The sequence below is a fragment of the Peromyscus leucopus genome, chromosome 18 (genome assembly GCF_004664715.2).
Source record: "Peromyscus leucopus breed LL Stock chromosome 18, UCI_PerLeu_2.1, whole genome shotgun sequence".
NCBI classification, from domain to species: Eukaryota; Metazoa; Chordata; class Mammalia; order Rodentia; family Cricetidae; genus Peromyscus; species Peromyscus leucopus.
This window is the reverse complement of record NC_051078.1, coordinates 1,556,515-1,574,581: the sequence shown is the minus strand read 5'-3', so window position 1 is coordinate 1,574,581 and position 18,067 is coordinate 1,556,515. Positions and strand designations below refer to the sequence as shown.

General features: G+C 42.0%; 1 protein-coding gene across 2 annotated transcripts in view; it reads left to right on the top strand.

The window, feature by feature from the left end:
• LOC114681814 (SAP domain containing ribonucleoprotein) overlaps positions 1-18,067 on the top strand; it is a 50,961-nt gene that overhangs the window by 10,276 nt on the left and 22,618 nt on the right. For both annotated transcript variants that reach the window (XR_003732947.2, XM_028855532.2), the window contains 6 exons: positions 917-1,016; positions 5,598-5,644; positions 7,565-7,632; positions 15,359-15,410; positions 17,394-17,467; positions 17,917-17,945. Coding sequence is in view for 1 of the 2 variants with exons in the window: in XM_028855532.2 (XP_028711365.1) it covers positions 917-1,016; positions 5,598-5,644; positions 7,565-7,632; positions 15,359-15,410; positions 17,394-17,467; positions 17,917-17,945 (370 nt within the window). In the remaining variant the exon portion in view is untranslated. The remainder of the gene's footprint in view (positions 1-916; positions 1,017-5,597; positions 5,645-7,564; positions 7,633-15,358; positions 15,411-17,393; positions 17,468-17,916; positions 17,946-18,067) is intronic.

Here is an 18,067-nt window from a genome sequence, read left to right as displayed (position 1 = left end):
AAATACCTGAGGCTGTACTTTATAAAGAACAGAGATTTATTTATTTCCAAACTTTGGAGACTGAAAGTCCCAGTAGCATAGTGTTGCCCTGGTATCAGTGTCATAGTATATGACATGATGGTGGCAGCAACTTTTGTTTGTTTTATTTATTTATTTTGTTTGTGTGTTTTTTCGAGACAGGATTTCTCCGTGTAGCTTTGGTGCCTGTTCTGGATCTCGCTCTGTAGCCCAGGCTGGCCTCAAACTCACAGAGATCCGCCTGCCTCTGCCTCCCGAGTGCTGGGATTAAAGGCGTGCGCCACCACTGCCACCAGGCTGGTGGCAGCAGTTTTGAGGAGAGATTACATGGCAGGACCAAAAGCCGGCAGTTAGTGAGAGTTCAGGACAGTTGGTAAGATTAATATTGTGTGCCACTAGGTCAGGCTGCTCTACCTCTTAATAGTCCCAGCATGACTACACTGAGGACCAAGCTTCCAACACAAACTGTGCGGGAAGACACACTTTTGCCATACCAAACCACAGCTGGATGGTAGGGACAGTCTCCATTTAGGACACTGAATTTTCTGATTGAAGATTGAAAACCCCTCCCTGCCCCTCCCCAGTTATTGGCAGAGTAATCTTTTAGGACTGCCCCCCTTAGTTATTAAAAGAACAATTGTACAAATAGATTATAATTTTACTTAAGTGTGATTTTTTTTCAATGTATGTTAGAAAGTCCTATTGTATATTGAATGTTGTTAAAGAAAAAAATAAACTACCTTTGTGGATTCAGAGTCTTGGTAGGGATAATAATTGCAAGTTGGGAATTGACCTTTATCATCATCATTATCATTACCCTCTCTTGTGAGAACTACCTCTTTTCATTCATAGGAATTTAAAAAGTTGTTTGTTTGTTTGTTTGTTTGTTTTTTCCCAGCTTGCTGAACTAAAGCAAGAATGTCTTGCTCGTGGTTTAGAGACCAAGGGAATAAAACAAGATCTTATCAACAGGCTCCAGGCATATCTTGAAGAACATGGTGAGTACTTTGTGGAGGGACACGATATGAGGGAAGCAGTAAGTTTCAAGCTCTGACACTGAAAAGATTTCTTCCTCTCTTAGGTCATTCATTGGTGATGTAAGGTCTAAATTAACAACATCAAGAAAACTTTTAGAGATGGTCATGGTGGTTCATGCCTCTAATCCTTGCACTTGGGAGGCAGAGGCAGGAGGATCACCTCAAGTTCAAGGCCAATCTGATTTACAAAGTAAGAGTCTATCTCAAAACAAACAAAGAAACAAAAAACAAAACAAAAAAAAACCACAAAACAAAACAAAAAAAAAAACCCAAAAAATACTACTGGGCTGAGCTGGATGTTGTAGTACATGTCTGTAATTCTGTACCCAATAGGCTGAGGCCTGAGAATCAGTTTGAGGCCAGCCTAGGCTACAGAGTGAGTTCTAGGTCATCCAGAGCTATATAGTTAGACCCTGTCTCAAAAAAACTATATGTGTTTGTATTAAAATATTTTTATTTGTTTTATACTAAAGAGATAGGATCTTATCATGTTGCCTACTTGGCTGTGATTATTTTCGCATGTTATTTAAAAATTATCATGGAGGGGGCTGGAGAGATGCTCAGTGGTTTAGAGCACTTGTTGCTCTTGCAGAGGACCTGGATTCAATTCTAAATACCCACATCGTGACTCAAACCATCTGCAACTCCAGTTCCAGAGGATCGGATGCCCTCTTCTGGTGCACATGATATATATACATAACATGCAGGCAAAATACTCATACATATAAAATGAGTAATATTTATAAAATTAGCCAGTCCTGTAATCTCAGCTGCTTGAGAAGCTGAGGCAAGAGAATCGAAGTTTGAGGCCCAATTGAACAACTTGGTGGGGCCATACCTTTAATATGTGTGTGTGAGTGTGTGTGTGTGATGTATATATGTGTGTATATACAATGCTATCATGCTGTCACTAGTTTAAGAGTTTGAAGGCTTTAATTTTAATCTGTCTTGTGCAAAAGTTGACTACAATATGTTTGGACAGTCACTGTTTGCAAAGCTAAGTGTTTATCTTTCACAGTATCAAGACAAGTGTCTGGACCCTTGAAATCCTTAAACTAGGTAATCTCTGGTTCCTCCTGGACATCATATCCCCCTATTCTACCTTGAAAATAAATACCCCCCCCCCAGTAAGGTGCATTTTATCATCTCAGCTTGTACACATCTTTCTAATTTTTATTTATTCTCTTGTATTTCCATTCCTCATTTCACTTCCTTTGAATACTCTTAGACACCCATTCTTATGTAGTTGATATACAGGATACATTTAGGGGCTAGAGATGGCTCAGTGGATAAGGGCATTTGCTTTGCAAGCATGGGGACCTGGATTTGAACCCTAGCACCCATGTAAACGCTGGATGTAGTCTCACAAGCCTATGGGTGCTGTGGGTGTGAAGACAGGAGGATTCCTTAGGCTTGCTGCCACCAGGCGAGTTCCCGGTTCAGTGAGATACCCCATCTCAAAGAATAAGGTGGAGAGCAGTTGAGCAGAACACCTTATGGCCTATACATGTGCACATGTACACATGCATCACATAGATACAAACATATAGAATCAACATACAAAATAAGATATGTTGCCTAATACAATATTTTAATTTCTGTCATTGGTATGGGTATGTCTCACTTTTTTCTCTAATTATTATTATTACTATTTTTAAGTTGTATACATGGGAGATCTGGGAAGATGATCTAGTGGGTAAGGGCTCTTGCTGCATAATCATGTGGACTTGAGTTTGGTTCCCTAATACTTAAGTGGGAGTTGGGTATCCGTACAGGTCTGTAACCTCAGCCCAGGGGAGTAGCAGTGGGCAGATCCTGGGAGCTTTGTGGCTGGAAAGCTCCAGGTTCAGTGAGAGACCCTGTCTGTCTCAAGGATGTGAGACAGACCATGTTAGAGCAGGATGCTTAACTTCTTCTGGACTCCACACATATACATAGGTGTACTCACATGCATACATACTCACACACACCCACACACAGAAATAAACTAAAACTTATATCTGTGGCATGAGGTTTTGTGGTTATTTGCTTTATTCATTCCATTTCTAGAGTGGCTTTCTATGATATATAGCCACCACATTTAAAAAAATTATTACATTTACGTGTGTGTGTGTGTGTGTGTGTGTGTATGTGTGTACGTGTACATGCCATGGTGCACATCCCAAAGTCTGGTGGATGACAGCTTGCAGGGTCAGTTCTCTTCTATCATGTGGATCCCAGGGATTGAATTCATGTTATGAAGCTTGGTAGCAAATATCAGTGCCATCTCACCGGCCAAGTTACCACATTCTTTGTTCCATTCCTGGACAGACACCTGTATTTCCTCCAAGCCCTAGGTGATTTAGTGCTATAAGTATGTAATATATACTACTATATATTACATATTATTAATATTGTTAGGATATATGGTTCTCTTATAAACTACTTTTCTCTATGTGCCTGTGAAATTATATAGTATATACCTAGATTAATATTGTAATTATTATATATCCACAAATGTATAAATACTTAATATGATTTAGTACTGCCAACTTGCTTCCTAAAATTGCCTTACAAATATTAGGATATCAGGATTCTTTTCCTTTTTTTGTTTTTGGGGTTCTTTTTTTTTTTTTTTTTTTTAAGACAGGGTCTCTCCGTGTGACAGCCCAGGCTGTCCTGGAACTTGCTTTGTAGGCTAGGCTGGCCTCAAACTCACAGAGATCTGGGATTAAAGATGTGCACCGCCACCATCCAGCCAGGGTTCTTTTCTTTAAAAAATAAAAATATTTATTTTTAAAAAGGTTTTATTTGGAGCTAAAGAGTTGGCTCGGAGGTTAAGAGCACTAGTTGCTCTTGTAGAGGACCCAAGTTCAGTTTCCAGCACTGATATAACAGTTCACAACCTTTTGTAACTCCAGTCCTGAGGGATGATTCCCCCTTCTGGCCACCAAGGGCACTACATACATGTGTGCAGACATACATACAGGCAAAACACCCATATGCGTTAAAAAAAGATTAAAAGAATTAAAAGGAAAAAAATATTTTTATTTCATTTATATGCGTGTGTGCCTAGTGCCTGAGGAGGCCAGAAAAGGGTGTTGGATCCCCTGGAACTAGAGTTAAAGGTAGATGGTTATGAGTGGTCATGTAGATGCTGGGAACCAAACGTAGGTCCTCTGCGGCATGTGCTCTTAACCACTGAGCCATGTCTCCAGCCCACTCAGGGTTCTTCTATCTACCTGTCAAGCGGCCTAGTTTTGCTGACCTGTTTAAACTATCTCTGTTCCTGGTTTGGTGGGTTTGCTGCCTGCTCACCAGTGCTAGAACGGCAGGCATGGGGCACCTTGCTGGTTTTAAACACAAATATCTTTGTCATTGGTCTTTTGTGTTTTTTCCCCTGGGTATTTTTTAGTAGTGCATAGTTTTGAAAATAATTTTTTCACTTATTTTGTGTGTGTGCATGTATATGTGTGTGGGTGTCCAAGGAGGCCAGTAGAAGGTATCAGATTTCTTGGTGCTGAGATTACAGGTAGTGTGAGTTGCCTGATTTAGGTGCTGGGATCTAATTAGTACTCTTAACTTCTGAGCCACCTCTTCAGTACCTACCATTTTGTTTGCTTGTTTGCTTATTTTTTTAAAGAACTCCTTTCCTAAGTCTCTCGGTGTTTTGCTTATGATCCACTAATGGTGGAGGCATCTTTCTAGCCCTCCACCACTTTCAGAGATATTTTCTTTGTTATTCTGTGACACACTCTTTCTCTGTCTCTCTGTCTCTCTCTTGCTCTCCTCCCTCTTGCTCTCACTAGAGGTCCAGCTTGAGTATTGTTCTTAGGAACCATCACCTTGTCATTTTAGTCAGGCTCTGTCCCTGGGATCTGGCTGCCTGGCTCCCCAGGTCTGGGATTACAAGGTCTACCACCACTACCATGCTTGACATTTTTATGTGGGTTCTGGGAATTGAACTGTGTTATCTACACACACACACACACACACACACACACACACACAGACACACACACACACACACACACACACACTTTTTTTGTTTCGCTTATTTGAGACAGGGCGTTATAGAGCCTAAGCTGGCTTCTGTAACCAAGAATGGCTTTGAATTTACTAATTGTTTTGTCTCTATCTCCCAAATTCTGGGATTACAAGGCATGCACCACTATACCATGTCCTAATTAGTTTTAAATTAATTTTATAGTGTGACTTACTTACAATCTAATTGCATTTAGTTATTCAGTTCAGATGGAATTCAATTTTATACTTACATTAGATAGAGATCTGGTTTTATCTTCTCTAAATATGGCTTAAGTGTGACTTACTTACAATCTAATTGCATTTAGTTATTCAGTTCAGATGGAATTCAATTTTATACTTACATTAGATAGAGATCTGGTTTTATCTTCTCTAAATATGGCTTATTTTGTAAAGATTGGTTCTGCCATCATTATTGAATATAATTTTGGGAAGCAAAGTGGTTGTAATTTTATCTTATCACAGTGATCAGGATGGTTTTATAGCAGGGCTTGACCTGGATGTTTCAATGTTCTCTAGCTGAAGAGGAAGCGAACGAAGAGGATGTCCTGGGAGATGAGACCGAGGTGAGTGGGAGGTCGTCACTGGCCTGGTCATGCACCACTGCTTTGGCTAAATTGCTTATTGTCGGTCCTTTGGGTTCTTAGGTGCTTAAGAGGAACCAAAGACTGGTTCATTTTCGATGTTGTCTCTTGGTGGAAATTCCTTTATTTTCTTAATAAACCTTAATTAATGTTTTTGAGCTAGGGTCTCATAGCCCAGGCTGGCCTAATATTCGCTATGTATTGAGGATAACCCGAACTTTTTTCTTTGTTTTTTGTTTGTTTCCTTATTTATTTCCTTCCTTATTTATTTTTTTTCACTTATTTTACATACCAACCACAGTTTCCTCTTCCTCCTCTCTTCCCATTCTCTTCCCCCACCTCCTGTCTACTCCCCCATCCACTCCTCATAGAGATCTGCCTGCCTCTGCCTCCCAAGTGCTGGGATCAAAGAAAAAAAATTGTGTGTATAAGTGTGTGAAATACTGGGCTCAAGCACATAGAAAGGAGAACTTTTCTAGATTATTCTCTTCCGCCCTATTTGAGGCAGGACTTTCTCTTACTGTTTTTGCTGAGCTGGGTTCTCCAGGGTAGCTTACCCAGATACTTCTTGTCTCAGTCATCCATCTTGCTGTAGGACTGCTGGGTTGTAGATCAGCACACTGATTCTGACTTTTCCTTGGTTCCAACTCAGGATTTCAAGTTGATACTACTGAAAGGACTAAGCAGACACCATGACAGGCTGCTCAGTCTTCTCTCAGAGATCAGGCCTTAATTTCAGTTTCCTGAGACTTGAGCAAGCAGTTTCTGGGAGGGCCGTCAACAAAAGACTTAGATAGTCCTTGCAGTAGCTCCCTCTCTGCACATACTCGTACTCTGACTATTCAAGGTTCAGCCAGTTTACTGTGGGACCCCTCACTAACTTAGAGCTGTATGTGCATGGTCAATGTGAACATGTGAGGCCAGCCAGTCTCCATGGCAGCTCAAGGACAGAGCCTGGGCCACTGAGTCAGCCCCACAGGCAGTATGTACTAGGTTAGCCAGCCTCCATGGCAGCTCAAGGACAGAGCCTGGGACTTGTCCAGGCCTGCCCAAAAAAGATAACTGTCACCCCCAACCAGTAAATTCAAAGGCTGCACACTCTCACCCAATCATATGATGCAAAGGCTTGTACCATCCTGCTTGAGGTTTTTCCCTTTAAAAACCCCTCACCCTGAGAGCTCAGGGCTTGCTGCTTATCAGCAAACCCCTGTGTGGCTTGCACTGGACGTCGGCGCTGTGGTGGTCTTTCGGCACGAGCACACCACCACCAGAGTCTCGCCTACTGACTAGCCATCTTGCTCTTGCTGGCTCTAATGGATATTCTGTTTTTAAAACTTTGAAGATTTTATTTTATTATGTAGGTATGTTATGTTCATGTGGGTGCAGCGCTTGTGGAGGCCAGAGGCCTCAGATCCCCTGGAGCTGGAGTCATAGGCAGTTAGGAGCTCCTGAAATGGGTACTGAGAATCAAGCTTGGGTCCTTGGGAAGAGCAGTTTGCATTTTTTTTTTTTTTTTTTTTTTTTTAAGGCAGGGTTTCTCTTTGTAACAGCTCTAGCTGTCCTGGAAATCTCTTTGTAGCCCAGGGTGGCCTCAAACAGAGATCTGTCTGCCTCTGTCTCCCGAGTGCTGGGATTAAAGTTATGTGCCACCACCGCAGGCCCAGTATGCACTCTGAAGTGCTAGCCCATCTCTCCAGTACCTAACCCTCATGGATGTTGTTGTTGTCTCTGTGCAGCTCTGTCTGTCCTGGGACTCGCTCTGTAGACCAGGCTGGCCTCAAGTTCAGAGATCTGCCTGCCTCTGCCTCCCGAGTGCTGGGACCAGAGGTGTGCACCACTGACCCCTTGCTCTTAATGGATAGTCTTGATTTATGTTAACCGTGTTGTTTTGTTTGGTTTTAGGAAGAAGAACCGAAGCCCATAGAACTGCCTGTTAAAGAGGAAGAACCTCCTGAAAAAGCTGTCGATGTGTAATTATTCCTTTTTAATAATCTTTTTTTTTTTTTTTTTAAGCCCTGGCTGTGCCTGGAACTGGCTTTGTAGACCAGGCTGTCCTAGAACTCAGAGATCCACCTGCTTTTGCCTCCCAAGTGCTGAGACTAATGGTGTGTGCCACCACACACAGCCCTTTTTAATAATCTAAATAAGAGCAGGTAGATCTATTTTTTTGGTGTGCTAGTGTGTCAGGTGTCTTCCTTAATCACTGTTCACCTTAGTAGTTTTTTTGTTTTTTTGTTTTTTTTCCCTGAGGCAGGGTCTCACTATACAGCCCTGGCTGTCCTGGAGCTCATTATGTAGACCAGGCTGGCCTACAACTCACAGAGATCCACCTGCCTCTGCTTCCTGAGTGCTGGGATTGAAGATGTACACCTGACCTGACTCCACCTAGTCTTTGAGACCAGCTCTCTTACTGGCACGGAGCTCACCCAGAGCAGAGTGACCGTCTAGTGAGGCCCAGGCGCCTCCTGTCCTCACCGTCTAGTGCTGATCTCTTAGGCACCAGCTCCACACCTGTCTTTTTCACAGGGAGACTGTAGCTTGAATTCAGTCCCTCTGGTTCTGTATGGCAAGCATTTACCAACTAAATACTTAGACTCCCAGATAGTGCTTTAAACAATACTGGTTTAAAGTTTCATTCTGTTTACTTGTTACACATTCCCCCTAACCTTTCCATTTCTGATAAGGTCAGGCACCTTTAGAAAGGTCTGCCTGCTTTAGGTATGTTTCCATTGGAAAAAAATGAGTTTTTTCTCTGTGCTATGTATTAGATAATTAGAACCAGGTTAACTTCAAGACAGGCACAGTTCAGTTCTCCTAGTCTTTGTTCTTTTGTGCCCACCATAATAGATTATTAGATTAGAATCTATGATTCCCTGTGCAGTATAAATTTCTATAAAACCTTTTAGCATCAGCCTCTGCCTCCAGAGTGTTGGGATTAAAGGCATGCTCTACCATGCCCAGTCCTGTAATCCCTTACTCATAGAATTTTATACTTTTACAGAAAACTTTTTACTTTTGTAGAAAAGTGTGAAACTGTGTATAAGGAGTTTTGTCAGAGGGAGAGATTGGTAGAAGCTGTATCTCATGTAAGTCTACCCTCTATGATTTATGATTTACAGTGGAGGGAAAAAGACAAAATACCGAAGCAGAAAGTAGATTTTGCTTTGTTTAAATTATCCTACGAGGTTACTCATGAACATCGTATTGGGGCTCTTTTCACACATTTGTAGCCATTTTGCACTTTGAGACATTAGGCATGGTGTAGTCCTGCCGTCTTTGTTCTTCATAGCAGTGTCGTTAGTTTGAAACTGGATCTTCTGTGTAGCTCAGCAAGGTGTAAAACTCATAGTCATCCTGTCCTGCCTCCTGAATGCTGGTATTACAGGTGTGTGCCTGTAGTTTTGTTAAGTGCGGTTCATTATAAAAGGCAGTGTATGAACCAGGGACTATAGGTCAGTGGTGGAGGGCTTCCATGACATGTATAAGGCCTAGTGTTTAGTTCTCAATTTTTAGGATAGCTGGAATAGACCAAAACCTTTAAAATGCAAAATATACAGAGAAAGGGGGGCAGGGAAGAAGGTAAGGTGTTAAATAGATCATAGAAGATTCTAGAAGTTGCAAATGAGTATATTGCTTAGTGAAGTACCCTGGATTTGATCCCTTACACCACCAAAAAAAAAAAAAAGCTAGAAAACTTAGGGGCTGAAGAGATGGTTGATGGTTAAGAGTGTGTACTACTCCTAAAGAAGACCTAGGTTTTTGTTCCCAGCACTCGCATAGCAGCTCACAACCTGGGTGATTCCAGTTCCAGAGATACAGTGCCCTCTTCTGGCCTTTGCAGGCACTACATACATGTACATACATGTACATACACGTATGCAGGCAAAACACTCAAAACATGTAAAAGGAAATTGAGCACATTCCATGAAACTTTACAAAGGTTTTTAGTATTTTTTTGTGGGTGTTTAACATGGAGTGTGTGGGTGTGTATATGAATATGTGGGTATATGTTTAGGTGCTATGCACGTTGTTTCTTGATTTTTCTTTCACATCTGGGGATCTTTATATTACATTAATAATTTATTTAAATGTTATATGTTAGACATAATTTTAATATTCTGTTTTATTAATCCTTGCATCAACCCTATGATGTTAATTGTTCTAGCAAGTGGTCAACTTATCATCCAGATATAATGGCTATTAACTTTGGAACCTTATCCTTTCTAGTAATTATACTCTTCTCTTTTGGGTCTGATGAAGTAGCCCAGGCTGGTGTGGAACTTGGCTATTTAGTCAAGAATGACCTTGATCATCTAATCCCAAGTGCTGACATTATAGACATGAGCAACCACATCTGGCTTCAATTAGTATCTTCCTTTCATTGGAGGAATAGTAATTTATTTCATCAGTCTCCTGTTGATAAACATTTGGATTATTCGTAAAAACAGTAATTGTAGTGTTTTATGTCCATATCCAACGATTCTCATAGTTATTCAAGTCGCATCCGGAGGATGAATGTGCACTGGAAGATTTTCTGTATCACACAGAGTGTGCATTTATCATTTTGATAGATTTCTGTCAAATACTTATAAAGCTGTTAGTTTCTGTCTTAGTATTCTATTACTGTGAAGAGACGCCATGACCATGGCAACTCTTATAAAAGAAAACATTTAATTGTGGCTTGCTTATGTTCAGAGGTTTAGTTCATAGTCATCATGGCAGGAAGCATGGCAGCACAAAGACAGACTTTCTGTCAAGCATGCACCTACAGCCTTATGCAGTATAGCCTCTGATCGGTTGATCAGAGAAGAAGAGAAGACTAGGGTGTGGTTGACTGATGGTTCTGTACATTATGCAGGCACCACCCAGAAGTGGACAGCTGCAGCATTACAACTCCTTTCTGGGACGTCCTGAAAGATACTGGCAAAGGGAAATCTTTACAGTGAGCAGAACTTCGGGCAGTACACATAGTATTACAGTTTGTTTGGAAAGAGAAATGGCCAGATGTGTGGTTGTTCACTGATTGATGGACTGTAGCCAATGGATTGGCTGGATGATCAGGGACTTGGAACGAGCAGGATTGGAAAATTGGTGAGGAAAACATCTGGGGAAGAAGTATGTGACTAGATCTCCCCAAATGGGCAAAGGATGTGAAGACACTTGTGCCCCCTGTAAGTACTCCTCAAAAGGTGTCTTCCCCTGAGGAGGAGTTCAGTAATCAAGTGGGTAGGATGACCCGTTCTGTGGAGAGTCAGTCTCTCTCCCCTCCTCGTTCGTTGTCCAATGAGCCCATGAACAGAGTGGCCATGGTGGCAGAGATGAGGGTTATGCTTGTGCTCAACAACATGGACTTCCACTCACCAAGGCTGTCCTGGCTGCATCTGCTGCTGATTGCCAGATCTGCCAGCAGAAGAGACCGACACTGAGCCCCATATATAGCACCAATCTCGGGGTGACCAGCCAGCACCCTTGGTGACTACATTGGACCACTTCCTCTGTGGAAAAGACCATGCTTTATTCTTACTGGAGTAGAGACTTATTCTGGTTATGGATTTGCCTTTCCTGCATGTAATGAAGCCAGAAAATCACCATTCATGGACTTACAGAGTGCTTTATCCACTGACATGGTATCCCACACAGTATTGCTTCTGACCAAAGAACTAATTTCACAGCCAGAGAAGTGCCACAGTGGGCCCATGATCATGGAATCCACTGGTCTTACCACATTCCTCACCCTTCTGAAGCAGCTGGCCTACAGAAGGATGGAATGGACTTTGGTGTTTTGAACACACCATTACAGTGCCAATTTGGTGGCAGAATCTTGAGGGCTTGGGCAAGGTTCTCCAGAAGGCAGTATATGCTCTGAATCAGTGTTCAATATATGGTACTGTTTCTCCTCTAGCCAGGATCCATGGGTCCATGAATTAAGGAGTGGAAAAGAAAATAGGCTCACTGTATCACCCCTAGTGATGCATTAGGGAAGTTTTTGATTCCTGTTCCCACAGCTCTAAATTCTGCTGATCTAGATAGAAGTTTGGTTCCATAGAGGACAGTACTCCTACCAGGAACCATAACAAGCAATCCATTGAACTGGAATATCAGGCTTCTCCTTGGTCACCTTGGACGACTTCTTCTTCTTCTTCTTCTTCTTCTTCTTCTTCTTCTTCTTCTTCTTCTTCTTCTTCTTCTTCTTCTTCTTCTTCTTCTCCTCCTCCTCCTCCTCCTCCTCCTCCTCCTCCTCCTCCTCCTCCTGCTCCTCCTCCTCCTCCTCCTCCTTCTTCTTTTTAAAGATTTATTTATTTATTATGTATACAGTGCTCTGTCTGCATGTATGTCTGCACTCCAGAAGAGGACACCATATTTCATTAGAGATGATTGTGAGCCACCATGTGGTAGCTGGAGATTGAACTGAGGACTTCTGGAAGAGCAGCCAATGCTCTCAACCTCTGAGGCATCTCTTCAGGCCCGCTTTGGACTTTTAATGCCCTTAAACCAACAGGCTAAGAAATGAATAACAGTGTTAGGATGGGTGATAGATCCAGATTACCGTGGGGAAATTGAATTGCCTCTCCACAATGGAGGTAAGAAGGAACATGTCTGGAGTGCAGGAGCTCCGTTAGAGTGTCTCTTGATGCTACTGTGCCCTGGGATTAAAATGAATGGAAAACCACAACAGTCTAATCCAGAAGGGATCCAAACGGCACAGACCCCTCAGGAATGAAGGGCTGGGTCATTCCTTCAGGAAAAGACCAAAGACCTGCTGAGGTGCTTGCAGAGGATGGAGGAAATGCAGAATGGGTAGTAGAGGAAGGTAGTTCTAAACACCATCTAAAGCCACATGACCAGTTGCGGAAACTGAGGATTACAAATGACATGAGTGCTTCTGCTGTATTTTGTTAAGAATGAATTTGTACAGATATTTGTGTTTTCTTTTAGTTTCTTTAACATCAAGAGAATATCAATGGTTATCATATTTAAGTTTTAGATGCTAAAAGGATGTCCCTCAAGGGACATTGCCACCTATTCTAAATTTATAATGCATTTACAATTGTACATGGGATATATATGTTTAGGAGTTATTTTGACCTGGTTCTTTTCATTTGGAAATTAATCATGATATAAGGAGATATGATTGTGTGTCAAGTTGACAGAGGGTGGATTGTGATGGCTATTCTTGGATGTCAACTTGACTATACCTGGAATGAACTACAGTCCAGAAATGGAGGGCACACTTGTGATCTAGATCTTGAGGTTGGAAGACAACATGCCTTTGATCTGGATCTTGAGGTGGGAAGATATACCTTTAATCTGGGCCACGCCTTTTGCTGGAAGCCTATATAAGGAGAATGGAAGAAGGAAGGGTTCATTCATCCTTCGCCTGCTTGCCTCACCTTGTCAGCACATCCATTCCTTCACTGGCGTTGGAGCCAACTCCTCTGGGATCCCAGCATGTACACATAATCAGTTGAGATACCCAGCCTCGTGGGACTGAGAAACTACTAGATTCTTGGACTTTGTGTTCAGCTAGCGGCTGTTGGATTAGTTGGACTCCAGCCTGTAAGTCTTTCCAATAAATTCTGTATATACGTATAAGAGAGAGAGACTTTCATCCTATGAGTTATGTTACTCTCGAGAACCCTGACTAATACATTAGGAGAAGGCTTTTTGTATGTGACTAGATAGAGAAATTAGTCAATGAAATGGAAATTTCCCATGAATCCTATGAGGATGTAATTGTATTTATTGCCTGAGTTTGTGTCTAAAGGAATTGGTATATAATATGAGGAAGTTCCCTCTTGGGTTCCCCTTCTACTCTGAGGTCTACTGTAATGATTGTTTTTCAAGATGTGAGCATGGAGGCTGAGATTGTAATTTAGTTGGTGTGGTGTTTGCCTCATATGTTCAGAGCCCTGGGTTCAGTCCCCAGCACTGCGTAAAACTAGGTGCAGGGTTGCATGTTTATAATCCCAGTGAGAGGTGGAGGCAGAAGGATCAGAGGTCAATGTCATCCTTGAGAAATTGTCTCAAAAACAACAAAAAACAAACCAGATGAGAATGTGGAAGTCACTGTCCTGAAGTTGATGGGGAAGACTGCCTCTGCCTTCCTCTGCCTCCCAAGCCTTGGGATTTAAAAGGTGCTTGCCACCATATTTGCCTTTGCCCCTCTATCTTAATCAGGGAAAAAGTCACAGAAGTTTGTTTTATTTGAAGTCTAATTTCATTAAAAGAACAGTCCTGTTGGGCCTAATGGCTCGTGCCTTTTTTGTCTTTGAGTCAGGGTCTCTCTATGTAGACCTGGCCTTGAACTCACAGAGATCTTCTCAAATGCAGGACTTAAGGTGTGTGCCACCATGTCTGGCTGTGGCCATGCTTTTAATCCCAGCACTTAGGGAGCAGAGCGGGGCAGATCAAGCAAGGCCAGCCAAGTCTGTATGGGAAATTGCAGGCCAAGCCAGGGTTACAAGATGAGGCCCTGTCTTCAGAAGAGAATTGGGGGAGTGTGTAGTGACCGGTGATGAGAGGTGGAGGCATGAGGACTCCGAGTCTGAAGATAGCTCCGACCTCATGAGAGAAGCCGTGCTCAGACAACAGCAGTGAGAAGATGGAGAGTTGGTGAATTTCTTAAAACAGTCTGAACATTTCTGGGCTGATCTGAATCCCTTATCTATCCAAAGGGAAATCGCTTTACATCATCTTTGGTCTGAAGTTACATGTGAAAACAGCGCGCACACACACACACACACACACACACACACACACACACACACACACACACACACAGTCGAGGCTGTTAATATTGTAAGGTTTAGTTATGGTCAGCAGGGGGCATCCATTGCTTGCCTGTTGGTCTGAGGACCTCCAACAAAAGGATAGAGGACAGAGTCAGGTCCTATTCCAGAATTGCTTCCTCTGAAAATGTCATTAAACCATTACTACCTTTCAGGGCATCAAATGGGAAAAGTGTTTAGGATATTGGAACAAAAGCTGCCCATGTCTCTAAACAAGGGACCTTAATGAGACTGGTTATGACCCACAGTTTTATGGGAGTTGTTTGTTGGAGAGTTAATGCCCTTCCATTTATCCTGGGACTTCCGAACTTTGTCTCCTGCCCCTGTGGTCCCCTTCTTTTGTTTTCTCTTAAACCTTTTGACCAGTAACTCACCATGTTTTCCTGATTCAACACCCCGTCTCCTTAGCCTTTTCCTCCACTTCCTGTGGCAGTTTTGTTTGTTCTGCTTTGACTGTTCTCACTAGAGCTGAAATCCCACGGGAGCAGCAGGGACTTAGGGAGGATCAAAATCAGGGCTTGCACGTCACGGTGAAATACTGTGATGAGAGTGGAGAGCTTCCATTTAATTGAAGGTTGGAAAGAGGGTTCAAAAGTAACTGTAACGTTCCTAAAAGCAAATAGAATGATTTATGATTTAGTCCCTTTAGCCCAGTATATTCAGCCTGACTTCTTTGCTGATTACTTTCTTACACCTTAGTTAAAGTAGCTTAGTTTTAATTTTTTCCTCTCAGTAGGCGACAGTTCAAGGAACCAGAGTTCTTATGGACTTAATGTTTCTTTAGATTAAAGGGTGGTAGACACATATGGGGCAGAGGATGTGACTCGGGTGAATTTTTACACATTTCTAAGGTTTTAATTTTAAAAAGCAATTTTCTGATTTTTTAAAAAAATCTGTCTTTTCCTAGGGCATCAGAAAAGAAGGTGGTAAAAATTACATCTGGAATACCTCAGACTGAAGTAAGTGTTCTTTTTAGCAGCGATCCCTCTCTCATTCATTTTTTAAGGTATTTATTAGGGTGAGGGTGCATGAATGCCATGGTACACGTGTGGAGGTCAGAGGATGGTTTTCTGGAGTCAGTTCTAGCCTTCCACTTTGTTGAGGTAGGGGTCTCTCTCTCTTTTAAAAACATTTTTAAAAATTGCCTTTTATTTATCTGTCAGTTGTGTGGATGAGTGGGGGTGTGGGGGGTGTGGGCGAGAGTGCGTGTATAGGTCAGAGGACAAGTTGGGGGAGGCGGTTCTCTTCTTCTAGCATGTGGGTTGCAGAGACCAAACTTAGTCAGCAAACAACTTTACCCCCTGAACTATCTCCCTGGCACAGTCTGGTGGTCTCTTGTCTGCTGCTGTGTTGTGTGCCCCAGGCTGACTGGCCAAGGGCCTCCAGCAGATCTCCGCCATCTTGCGACGGGAGTGCTTGGTTTGCAGATGTGTGCTAGCACATTTGGGTTTTTACATGGTTGTTTTTTTTTGTTTGTTTGTTTTTTGTTTTGTTTTAATGTGGGTTCTGGGGCATTCTAGCTCAGGTTTTAAGACTTGCACAGCATGCACCTTCACCCACTGAGTCCCCATCCTCCACCCCCCACCCCCACCCCCCCCAGACAGGGTAGGGTTTCTCTGTGTAGCTTTGGAGCTTGTCTTGGAACTCGCTTTGTAAATCAGGCCGGCCTCACAGAGATCCGCCTGGCTCTGCCTCCCGAGGCTGGAATTAAAAGCGTGCGTCACCACCGCCCGGCTGGTTTTGTTTGTTTTTGTTTTTTGAAACAGCATCTTACTGTGTAGCTTAAGCTAGCCCCAAGTATAATCTTCACAAATCAACCTCCCAGGTGCTAGGAGTCTAGGTACATGTCACTGTGCTTTCTTCTGTCTACATCATTTAAAATTTTCATGTAGGGCTGTTAGTTTGGCTTTGTAGGTAAAGGTACCTGAGGCTGAAGTGACAACCTGAGTTTGATCCCCTGGAACCATATGTTAGAAGGGAGCAAGGGAGTTACATATGTTGTAGCATAGATGCATACATCCATGCATGCACACAAAATTAAAAATAAATAAATGTAAAAAAATTAATAATAGACAAATTCAATATTGACAATTGATGTTTTTTTCTCTACCTACTCAGGAAAATATTTGGGCTGGCAGGGTGAGCAGTTACCTTAAAACTGCCATCTGTTACATATACCACTGTGGTCTTAGTAGTAACTTCACAGGCGTAGGATTAGAGTATGAGAAGTTGTGTCTTGGAAAAGTAGCAATGGTAGATGTTCCTTTAAATTGTTAGTAGCTGGTAAGAGTGAAATTTCTTTGGATTCTTATTTCAAGATGTATGAAAACAGGTTTCATTTGAGATCTTGTGTTAAGCTTTTATATTTTCAAAGTAGAGGGTTTTTTTGTTTTTTTGGTTTGGTTTTTTGAGATAGTATTCTCTGTGTTGCCCTGGCTGTCCTGGAGCTCACTCTAGAGACCAGGCTGGCCTTGAACTCACAGAGATCTGCCTGCCTCTGCCTCATGAGTGCTGGGATTAAAGGCGTGTGCTACTACTGCCCTGCTCAAAGTAGAAATTTATTTATTTTAGAATTCAGTCAAGTAGTGTTTTTTAACTTTTAGATTACTTGTACTGGAACCAAGATGTTCCTTTGATCTTTTTCACAGGGCAACCAAATACAACTTTTGTGGTTTGTGGTTTGTGTAGAATTACTCTTTTTTGTTGTTGCTGTTTTTGAGAATGTGAATGTAATAATAGTTGTGTGTGTGTGTGTGTGTGTGTGTGTGTGTGTGTGTGTGTTGCTTTTTGGAAATAGTTGTTGTGTTAAGCCTAAGAATGGATACTACTTGATATGGTCTCAAGTAGTCAGTGTTTTCAGTTAGACCTTAAGAAATGACCCTAACTGACTTCTTTTTAACGAGACATTACAGTGTTCTCTGTTTTCGTCTGTCATCACTTAGAGAATGCAGAAGAGGGCTGAACGGTTCAATGTCCCTGTAAGCTTGGAGAGCAAGAAGGCTGCGCGGGCAGCCAGGTGAGTGTGTCTAGCCCTTTGGACACAAGTTGGAGATGTTAAGTTTAGTGCAAGAGGTCAGATCTTTGTTTCTAGATATAATTGTTGATTTTAAGTGGAGTAGTGTTCTCATTAAAATTAATGAATACAGTTTGGGCCATAGTCAGAACATTTCTGCTGATTTGAATATTGTCACTATGCATTGGGTTTTGTCATCAATGGTCAGGATTCCTATAATAGGTAAAAGTCAGAACAGACAGCTGCTCCTGAGTGTGAGGGCTGTTAGTGGACTCCTGGACTCTTGGTGAGAAGGAGAGTAACTGAACCTCTTTCATGGGGTTGTTAGAATTAGCTAATGATTGCAAAGTTTGAGATCACAAGGAAGAAGTGTCATGTACCCTTGACACGGACACAGACAACTAAGAGTGTGAACAGCTTCCTAAAATTTAGCTTGTCTTTTCTTCCTACAGATTTGGAATTTCTTCTGTTCCAACAAAAGGTGAGAATACAGAGGTTCTTCTAAGAAAATTTACTTTCTTTTCTGAGAATAGATTTCATTCCTCCAAATTAAAGTAAATTTGTTAGCTCTAGAAGCCCTTAAAGAGTTAATAGCATTTGCAC